Here is a 10,623-nt window from a genome sequence, read left to right as displayed (position 1 = left end):
CTCAGGGTTGCTACTTTCCAAGCACCCATCCCTTGTGTATCAAACATTCTCATCCACCCCACAGCCCATGGACTGTTCCATGGTTGGGGAAAGAGAAGAGCTTTAGACGTAGCTGAAAATGACACAAGGGACAGAAGAATGCAAGAAGCATTTATTGAGGGCCAGAGCTGAATTCTACAGGAGGCAAAAGGCAGGACCAGGCAATTTCTAGTGGGTTAGAGAAGAGGACTAGGGGAGAAGGCGGTGACAGGGAGAGAACAGCCAGACAGAACTGCAGCTTCCCAAGGCTGCCTCCTGCTGGCTCTCTGTGGGAAATGCAGGTAGAAGTGGCTTTTTCTGTGCCATTGCATTAACCGTAACCTGATGGTGTCTTTTCTCTAAAAAAGGCCCTTAGCCCCAGCCTCCCATGCTACAAGGGTCCCTGAAGCAGGAGGGGACTTCAGTAATGTGATCACTCATCACTGACAAGCTGGAGCACCCTCTCAACTTCCTACCACCAGAGCCTATGTTCCCAGTCTTTAGGCCTGAGGAATCCTCTGGGATCAGTCCTTTATTCCAAAGCACCTCACCCTGATTCTCTCTCCCATCCTGACCCCAGATTGCCCTAGCCTCACTAAGGGGTTCCAGGTCTAATATCAACTTGAGGGGTGGGGTAAGTCTACCCCTAACCCCCAAAATCACCCTCTGTCCCTCACCTTTGGCAACATCCTGGTAACCTTTCTCTTACATACATACCTCTGATCCTCAGCCAGTTCCAGCCCCCACCCCCACCCCCACACTTAGGATCCTGAAACTGATATTTTAAACCTCTAGAGGGCACCACGAGCCAGCTCTGGAAACTATAGGACTGAGGCACATTCCTCCCTGTGTCCCTTCCAGGCTTCCCAACCAGAGTCACTACAGCTTAAGGGGCAGGCTAGGGCCTGCAGCCAGGCTCCCCAGTGTTACTGGGCACCAGACACTGGCTAGCCCAGAGTGTGACAGGAAAGAGATGAGGCAGAACAGTGCCTACTCATCTGGGCACAATACAGATGCTGAGCCTGAAACTGAAGAGTGGGGGTAATTCCTAAGGAACCAGAAACACAGGCAGACTCTGGTCTAACCCCTCACTCACCCACCCAGACTCATCTGCCCAGCCAGTCCTCCAGTACTACTTACTCTCCCTTCCTTCCTAATACTATGGAATGCATTTCAGGACTGGAAGAGCCCTCAGAGGTCATCTGAGCCAAATCATTCCCTACTAGAATCTCTTCTATGCATCCTTGCCATGGCTTGCATACTGCCCATAACAACTCTTTGCCTCCCTCTTTCCAAGTGGGCAACCTCAAACTCAGGGCTATCAAGTAAAGCCAGAGGATAACAGATAGCTCCAGGTCAAACTGTTTTCTCCCTAGCTCAGCTCTGAGCCCAGAGTCTGCCATGAAAGGGCCCAGAAGGGACAGATGAGTTGCAGACACCTATAGCATTCCTGGAAGCCCAAGTTCTGGGCCTGGGGGAAATATCACTTTACAACTCTCTTCTCTGGCTACAGATGTCCCAGGCAGTCTGAACTGGGACGGGGAAAACATGAGAGGGATCTGAGAGGAGGAATCTTCCTGCTTCTTCTCTCCAGAGAGGCCAGCCGGACACCTTGAGCTGGCCTGGGAGACCCTCTCTAAAGGTCATCATGGTAAAAATAGAGCCTGTCTGGGAAGGGATGGAAAACAGCTGCTCCCTGGGACTTGGTGCCAGGGAGGCGGATGGTCAAGCCAGGACTTGGACAGGCAACTCAGGCATAAGATCCTCGGAACACACCCCCTCATTTGCCAGACTCCAGAGGTCAGAGCCAGAAAGGTGGGAGAGGAGTATGGAATCCTGCAGTGCAGCAAGTTTAGGGGGCCATACATACAATGCCCTGCTTGTGTGTGTATTAATAGAAGGGGTAATTTAGAGGTTTGAGATCGCCTTGGCCAAAGCTCTGTTAAACAGATGGGAAAGCTGAGGAGCATTGGAAAGGTCTTTCCACAATGACTGAATGATAGAGCAAGGGCTAGAACCCAAATTTGGATCATCACCCCACCCCCAAGCCCAGAGCTCTCCCCGGCTGACCCCTGATCTCTGGGGCTGTCAAAGTAGCCAGACCCCCTGGGGACATGGTGCTGGGATCTCCCAAGCCCGATGACACTTTTTCCCGCTCGGCCCTCCCAGGGCAGGGATGGGGTGCGGGCGGGGAAGGCTTATTAGGTGGTGCAGGAGGCCTCGGTGGGGAGGTTGCCACGCTTGAGCCTCAGGCTGCCGTTCCACCCGCGGGGACAGATGTTGTAGCCGAGGATGCCGGGTGATTTAGCCCCGGAGTCCTCGGAGTCGAGGGACACATCGGAGTCTGTGGGCGAGCGGCGGTAGGGGAAGGGCCTAGGCGGTGCAGGCAATGGGCTCCGGGGGATGGGAGCGAACGTGGCCCCGGGGGCCGCGGCTGGACCGGGACGGGAAGGCTGCGGTGAGCGCATGCGCGGCGGAGGCGGTGGCGGCGGCGGCGGCGCCCTCGGCGGGGAGAAGGGCCGGAGGCTCTCGGCGCCCGCTGGCCGCGGGGAGGCGCTCTTGCGCCGGGCCGCGTTGATGATGTTTCGAGCCAGAAGCGCCTGCAGCTGGCGGCTGGGGGGCCGCACTTCCGTCTCAGATCGCAGCGGGGATACGGAGCGCTCGCTCCACGAGGGGGACATGGGCGGCGGCGGTGGCAGCGGCGGGGGGCTGCTCATGCTGCTCCCACGGCCCGGCTCCCAGGGCCCCGGGCTCACCCAGCCATCCAGACTGCTGGGGGGCCGGGATGCGCCGGGCGTCCAGGGCGGAGAGGTGGGCAAGCTCTCCCGGCGGTCCTGAAGAGAGAGCAGAGAGGTTGGGGGCAGGCGTTAGTGCTGGGCTCCTCTATACCGGGGTTTTGGACTGAAGTTAGTAGTGCCTGCAGTAAAATGCAAGTGCCCAACGTTCATCTTTCAGATGCTTGAAAGAGCCCATGCTTCTTGCCCCTGTGTGTCACAGAGAGCCGGGTGGTTTAAGATCCCTCACTTTGGAGATAGACCCCTTTGTTTAATGAATGAACTTGGTCAAATTGCTTCAGCAACAAAAACAACTGGAAGCCTCTGGGCTTCAGTTTCCTCCTCTGTGAAATGGGAGTATAATGTCAACCTGTACCACAGAGGGTTGTTGTGAGCAGTAAATAGATAACTTATGTAAAAGAATATCACAGTATGAGAAGATTTGTTAGAAGAGGTTAAGTGTGCAACAGATGTTAGTTACCATAAAGACACACTGAAAATCCTTTCAGAGTGCGTCTCTGTTGGGAAGTAGGGTGAACTGGGCAGGGTACACAGCCACAGGGGTGGGAATAAGACTTTTAATGTATTACTTTTTATATAAGTTTAAGGTTTTGAACTTATCCATAGAAGTATATCCATGGTTATACTATCTATTATGGATAGATATGGATATACTATCTATTAAAAAAATTAAAACCAAAAATATTGATCATTATTACTAAGCCTGGACTTAGGGAAGGGCCTTCTCAGTCCCAATCCCCCTGTTGTGTTGCCATGGTCACCTCCTAGTAGCTCCTTGGATCCTTGATCACGTAAGTTCCTACTGACAGATAAAACATAAAAGGAAGTTGGGTCTTTGCTCCCTTCCCTGGACTTCTTGCCAGCATGGGGTAGGGGAAAGCAGAATTGGTGAGGCCAAGTTGGTGACCCTCTTTGAGGTTATAAAGCACTGGTCTGCTCTGCACAATCATACCTGCTTCCTACCTCCTTAGGGACTTTCCAGCCTACAAAGTTTGTTCTCGTCCTTCCTCTCTCATCAGATCCTCACAACAGCGTGGTGAGGTAGCCAGTATTATCACAAGCCATTTTACAGCGATGAAAATGAAGTTCAGAGGTATAAATAGCTTTGTTCTGCCCCACCAGGAAATGTATGTGTGACTGACTGCTGCTCAAAGGCTGCAGGCGGGCTTAAGTAGTTTGAACTGGTTTGAGAGTACAGATCTTGGGGACCCATGTCCAGCATGTATCTGCTAAATTAGGGGTCCCTGACCTCCGAGCCATGGACTGGTACTGGTCTGTGGCCTGTTAGGAACTAGGCCACACAGCAAGAGATGAGTGGCCAGCGAGCCAGCCTCATCTGTATTTACAGTCACCCCCTGCCCCCCATTGCTCGCATTACCCCTTGAGATCTGCCTCCTCTCAGATCAGCAGAAGCATTAGATTCTCATAAGAATATGAACCTTACTGCCCTTGAATCATCCCAAAGCCATATCCCACTCCCACCCCTTCCCACCTGGCGGAAAAATTGTCATCCACAAAACCAGCCCTTGGTACCAAAAAGGTTGAGGACTACTATACTAAACCATCCATCTGTTTAGCCAATCAGATTCCAGCAAAAGTCAGTCCAATCAGTCTGCAATCCAATCCAAATTAACCAGCAGTCATCTCTGAGTCCAGAACTAGCTGGTCTGTTCAGTGTCTCCTACCCAGTCAAAATCTAGAACCACTCATAAGCTCCATTCTCTCATCCAATCAGTAAACTTTCACAGCCTAACCAGTCAACCTCTCAGCTAGTCAGAATCTCATTTCTCTCAATTAAAAAGAAACGGTAAATTATTTGTCTTCTCCAAACAATGCAGCAGCTACTAGATGGGCCCAGACTCAGAAATGGAGACTTTTAACCTAAAGAGGAATGTATCACAGTCTAAAGAGTTTTCATGGGATTGGTAATATTAGGGACCTCCTGGGGACATCCAAGGCTCCAATCATCAAGTAGGAAAGTTAAAGCTCAGCATGGGCTCCACCCCTTTTATTCCAGGGTCACAGTTGTGTATATGAGCCAGAGACAGTGCGAGCTGCTGTCTGTGAGCCATCTCAGGAATCTTTCAATCAGCTGGGCTGTGGGAAGTGGGGCCAAGAGTTCATGATCCAAGCCTATCAACAAGCACTAAGGCAGAGGAACCAGGGCTTTCAGCCAGGAAAAGAGCGGGCTGAGGCAGGAGGAGCTATGATAACTGTCTGACATCTCTAAGGACTGCCTTTGCCTTTGGTGGCTTCAAGGGAAAGGCTAGGGCCAGTAAGTGGAAGGAGTAACAGAACTTACTTCTCAGAATGTGTGGGTTGGAAGGTTGGGGGCAGTGGTGAGCAAGGCCTCAGCTTTTGGTTTTGGGCCAAGGCCTGACCTCATCAGGACTGCCCTGGCTGGGTACTGACTGTGTGTGTGTGTCCGTGTGCATGTGCACCCTGGGTGGGGGGAGTACATAATACAAAAATGCTGCAGGGAATCAGAATTACTCACTTTCTGAAAAAGATCTCAATTCATCATCTACCTCAGAGCTTCCTGGAAATGCACATGGGTGAAAATTCAGAAATGAGCACCCACTTAACCCAGCACCAGCCCCAAAGCAGGGCATGTGTGTGAGGTGGGCATGAGTAGAGCAAAGAGGAATATCAGAGACCAAAGACAGCCAGCTAGCCCACAGCTTCTGTAATCCTCTCTTTGCGTGGAAGGGGAGACTGGGGCCTAGGGGTTGTCTAAGGTCACACAAGGAGTCAGGTGCAGATATGAGGCTGGAACCCATTTTTTCTGGCTCTCGATGGCAGTTTGTTTGGCTCCATAAGGGGAAGAAACTTATTGTATGCAGTGATGACTGGGAAGCTCCCAGATTTAGATAATGGGAGAGTGGGATGCTGAGGGAAACTAAGGGGGAAAAAAAGTGTACGTGCTCTGGCTAAAGGCACTTATAAAGATTTCAAATAAATCTGGACCATAAGGAGTGTGGGTTTTTCCCATCTACAGACTTTTTGGCCAAACTCCAAAGGAAGGAGGAAACAGAACATGTCTTCCAAGGGATTTTGGTTCCCTGAGTGCTTGACCTGGGGAAGAGAGAAGGGAGCCCTTACTTCCAAGCCAGCACACATCTGTACCCACAGCAGATCCAGACACTCAGCAGATGCAGGCAGCATGCGGACTCTCACCACAGGCTCACACACAGTAACTGGACGGTCCCACCCAACTTCCCAGGCCAGAATCGGGGAGGAGGGAGAGGGCCCAGACCACCAGCCAGTGAGCATGGAAGAAAAGAAGAAGCGAGACAGATTTGAGGCAGAGTGTATTGAGAACAGGAGAGAGAACAAAGTTGAGGGCAGAGCTCAGACAGCCTGGCCGAAGGACTGCAGGGTGGAGGGTGGGCTCTTCCACTGCTGACCCTCGGGGGTCGAAGGGAGCAGGGCTCCGGAGCACGGCCTTCACTCTGTCCTGGGAGGGGCTTGGCATGAAGGAGCGGAGCTCACGCATGACTCCCCCACACATGCCCCCACGTTCTGGGCAGAATGAACTCACTGGGAAGGCACCCCCGGTTCCCATGGCAACGAGCGGAGAGCTCACGAAAACTGCAGGCTCAGCCCAGCACAGGCACCGCCTCCACCACCCCTTGATCCGCTGGGGAGCCCAGAAATAGGGCTAGGAAAGAGAGGGTGGGTGGCGCTCAGCCCCCGGTCTTGGGAGGCTTCCATCTGAATTCTGCCTCTTGCGTCTATATTTTCTCGCCCCCACAAAACGTGGTTTTTGGGGGCCGCAGCACATCAAAGGTGTCAGAGATGGGAAGGATCTCAGGCTACCTGACTCAAAGCCCTCACAGTATCAAGGGGGAAACTGAGACCCAAAGATACACATGGAGGCCATATTTTAGAATCCAGATCTCCTAAGTCCCAGCCTTTTCCTCCAGACCTCAAGGTCTCCTCGGTCCCCTCCCTGGGCTGCCGTGCTCCCGCCCTGGCCCTTGCTGTGCTCCCATGGTCTGTCTCCAGGCAATCCTGAACCTGAGCCTAAACTTCTGATTTCCTGGCCTCCTAGCCACACCCTCCCCGGATGCCCTGACAGACATCTACTTCCCATCTAGGACATCTCTGGACACCTAGGACACCTTTGTCCTAATTTCCTTCCCCTCTCTTCCCAGGGGACTCTCTTGTCACTTACAGGACCTTTCTCCCAAAGTACCAGCCTGTCCCGCTCTCTCATTTCTCACAGACTGTCACAGCTAGGAGGGCCCTCATTGTGTTTATGAGAAAGCTGAGGCCCAGGAAGGGAAAGTGACTTGACCAAAGTCACACAGCAAATGGGGGGCCGAGATGCCTCTCTCCTTGGGGCCCCTTTCTGTGGCATGTAGATGAGTTCTTTCAGCCGTGCAGATCTGGGCTGAGGGTGAAACCAAAATAGCCAATGGATCTATTTCTAGGGACCTCTCTCCCAGCTGCACACCCACCTCTGCAGAGCCTTCTCCTGGGCTCTCTCTCGGGGATCCCTGGGGACCTCCCACACCCCAGAACAGTGAGGGCAAGCCAGGTGGAACCAGGACTGAGGTCTGGGATGAACTGCATAAGCTGTCTAGAAAGCAGAGCCAGATGTTCGAAGAGGGCGTGAAGGCAGCTGAGCAGAGGGGCAGAAGAAAAGCGTCAGCCAGCAGTGGCGGGCTGAGTCCTCATCCAGCAGAACCCGGGAGAGGAGATAGTGTGGAGGCCGAGGCAGAGGTCTCTGAAGCAGCGGAGAGGAAACAGTGTCCGGAAGGCAGAGGTGGAAGAGACAGACCCGTGCAGGTGAGAATCCAGCAACAGGCAGAAAGAGGCAGGAGCCAGGGCCACGGCGAGGACAGCCCACTGGGGCGGCAGGCCCTGGGCTGGACCGTCTCACCGCAAGGGCAAGCTCTGTGTGCTGCAGAAGCCCCTGTTAGGGCCCCTCTAGGCCTTTCCTCAGCAAGACGCTGGCAGCCCTACAGCTCACAAAGGCCAGGTGAAGAAGCCCCCAGTCTCACTAGGGCCGGCCAAGTGGTCCTCTCTCTGTGACCCTTCTCCCCACTGGTAGCAGACTTCAGATCTCTCAGACGTGGAGTCCAGCCACCTCGCGGGAGGGAAGGGGCTGTGATAGCTCAGAGAGGGGAGGTGACTTGCCCAAACGGCACAAACCTAGCTGGTGGCAGCGTCAGCCCTGAGTCCCCGTAATCCTGACTCAGCCCCGTGCCACTTCCTGCTCTCCATCCGGTCCCCGGACAGGGGCTCGGACAGGCAGTGGGATCCCTGCGGGGTCCGTTACTTGAAGCAGAAGGATGGCTTCCACACCTGAGCCTCGATCCCCGCATTCCGGGTGGAGAAGGAGGGCCTGGGGGCTTGCTTGGCTCGGGGAGACCATGCCCTGGAGGGTGACACGGGCGAGATATCACTGCTGTAGGTGGGGCTCACTGCGGTGGGCTGGAGGCCATCCTGGCCAGTGGTGGTGTAGGAGCGGGAGGGCCGAGGCAGGGCAGGTGACGGTGGGAGAGCCGCCTTGGGCAGGCTGGGCACCAGGTCCAGGGAGCTGGGCTTGGCAGGCGAGGCGGCTCTAGGCGAAGCCTTGGCAGGTTCTTTGATGGGTGAGAGGACGAAGAGGGAGGGCCGCAGTTGGTAGGGCGGCTGCTTGGTGGGCTCTGGACGCAGGACCCCATTCTCGGGCAGGTATCCGTGGAAGAGCGAGGCAGGTGGGGTCCGAGCCGGGCTCCGGGAGGCTACTCGGAAGGTGCCGCCAGGTGCGTTGGTGGAGTACTTCCAGGATGAAGGCAGGGACATGGTGGGTGACGGGCAGCGGGCCAGCTCAGCATGGCCCGAAGACTCGATGACATACTTCTCCATCCGGGACTGGCGGCGGGCGTAGAGCTCAGCCCCCTTCCCCGAGGCCTCCGAGAGGTTCTGGTTGGGTTTGGGCTTCGGCTTGGCCTGGATGCGCGGTGACTTGAGGCAGGAGGCCCACTCGGGGATGGTCTCCTCGGCGTCGGCAGGGCTGGCCCTGTCCCGGGCTGCGGGCTCCTGCTGGAAGTTGGAGGCCTCAGCCCCAAGGGCGAAGGGCTCCTCCTCCAGGCCCGCCTCCCCCTGGTCCCTCTGCCTGCGCTTCTCATCAGCCGTCTGTACCAGGTCCAGCAGGTCTGGATTCGGGGTCACCTTGGGCTTCTCCACGAAGGTGAACATGGATTTCCGGCTGCCCCTGCGGGCCATCGACTCCTCCAAAATGCCCGTCTTGCTGACAGGGACTGCCTGGCCCTTTAGATGAGAAGGCTTGGAGTCGGAGCTGGGGTACAGGGCAGAATAAGATGGGGGAGACCTAACCCCGGAAGTCAGAGGGGCTGTGGACAAGGTCTCAGCATAGGTGGGTGGTGGGGTGAAGTTTCCCAGGGGGCGTCTCTCCAAGGCGGGGCTTCGCTGTGCCACGGGCCTCCTCTCCAGCATGGGGCTGTGGGATATTACGTGTCTCTGTGGCCGGGGGCTCCTGTCTGCCACACTGGGGGGCTGGGGGACGGGGGTCTTCTCCCCACGATGTCGTCTCTCTACCATGGGGCTTCGCTCCATCTGACCGGTGCTGCCCGGCGCCTGGATCCCAAAGGGCCTGGCCGTCCTATTGACCACGGATGGAGGCTTGGCCAGCGTGAGGTGGACCTCGCTGTACAGTTTGGTGGGCGTGGTGGCAGTTGTCCGCCCGGAAATCTCTTGCTCTGTGGACACCACTGGGGCTCCAAGCTGGACATCAATGAGCAGGGAGCTGGACATGAAATCTGGGCCCAGGGGCCTGGAGCTGGAGATGGGAGTAACTTCTCTAGAGAAGGTGCTGGTGGCGGTAGGTGGAGCTGATACCTTATCAATTAGGAGCGTGCTGGATCTCACCTCCACGGCTGGCTCCTGGGGTTGCCCGCCAGCACACTGGGTGCTGGGTTTGAAATCTGGCACCACGTCATTAGGAGGGAGCTGCACCTCGGAAGAATTCTGTTGGACGCTGGAGAGCGGCAGGCTCTGTGGGGTGATGGCTGCCGATAGGTTCTGATTGACATCTGTGGCTGGCAGGTTGTGGTTGCCATTAGAAGCTGGCGTGACAAGCGTGGTGCCGGTTGAGGGAAGGTTTTGGTTGGCATCTGCAGCCGGGCTGTGGACCTCCTCCGGAGGTGGGGTTGGGGGACTCTGCTGGGCTTCTCTGTTCTGGGACAGGTGGAGCCCGTTGGCCGTCAGCAGGGCTGCATTCTCCTTTAGATAAACCACCAGAGGCACCTCCTCCTCCTCACTGGCCATCTTCTCCAGGTGCCGGAGCAGGCTGGCTTCCTCCGAGCAGCCCTCCATGCTGTGACTGGGGACCCCTGTGTCAGCGCTCTGGCAGGCGGGGTTTCTCGGAGGGCCTGGCTCAGGGAGCGAGGTGGAACTCAGGCTGAGCCCCGGGGCATGGCCTGTAGGGCTGGCGGGGGGCACTCTGAGGGGCTCCTGGCTAGACTTCGGTCCCCTCTGGCCGTGGCTCTCCAAGGTGAACTCGTTCACCCTCTGCCGGCGCCTGTTGAAGAGCTGGACTCCACGGGAGTTGGAGCTGGGAGGGGTGGTCAGCTGGGCAGCGATCTGCTGGCTCCTCGCCTTGGCCTCTTTTAGATCCTTCTCGGTGAGGCTAGTACTCCGGCCCAGCGCTGCGGGAGGGACAGAGGCCCAGTTAGCATATGGGATTGCAGAGCCACAGCGGTACACAGACAGACAGATGGTCACCCGTGCTGCCCAACTACAAGTGGCCTTTTCCTCTGGAATTTGATCTTTACTCACCGTTTCCTAGAACCTCCTC

At 56.0% G+C, this 10,623-nt stretch overlaps 2 protein-coding genes across 4 annotated transcripts in view; one reads left to right on the top strand and one right to left on the bottom strand.

Moving 5' to 3' along the window:
• LOC147369682 (uncharacterized) overlaps nucleotides 1-10,623 on the top strand; it is a 148,255-nt gene that overhangs the window by 18,024 nt on the left and 119,608 nt on the right. The gene's annotated exons all lie outside the window — the stretch shown is intronic.
• The window catches only part of SYNPO (synaptopodin), a 56,981-nt gene continuing 46,491 nt past the window's right edge, over nucleotides 134-10,623 (bottom strand). For all 3 annotated transcript variants that reach the window (XM_086412449.1, XM_086412450.1, XM_086412451.1), the window contains 2 exons: nucleotides 8,127-10,474; nucleotides 134-2,852 (listed from right to left, as the gene is read on the bottom strand). In XM_086412449.1, coding sequence (XP_086268575.1) covers nucleotides 2,220-2,852; nucleotides 8,127-10,474 — 2,981 coding nt within the window. In that variant the 3' untranslated portion in view covers nucleotides 134-2,219. The remainder of the gene's footprint in view (nucleotides 2,853-8,126; nucleotides 10,475-10,623) is intronic.

The sequence above is a fragment of the Bos grunniens genome, chromosome 7 (genome assembly GCF_055505025.1).
Source record: "Bos grunniens cultivar Pamir isolate PY7600 chromosome 7, Bosgru_T2T1.0, whole genome shotgun sequence".
NCBI lineage: Eukaryota > Metazoa > Chordata > Mammalia > Artiodactyla > Bovidae > Bos > Bos grunniens.
Note: the sequence above shows the minus strand (reverse complement) of the source record. Positions and strands in the feature narration are given on the sequence as shown.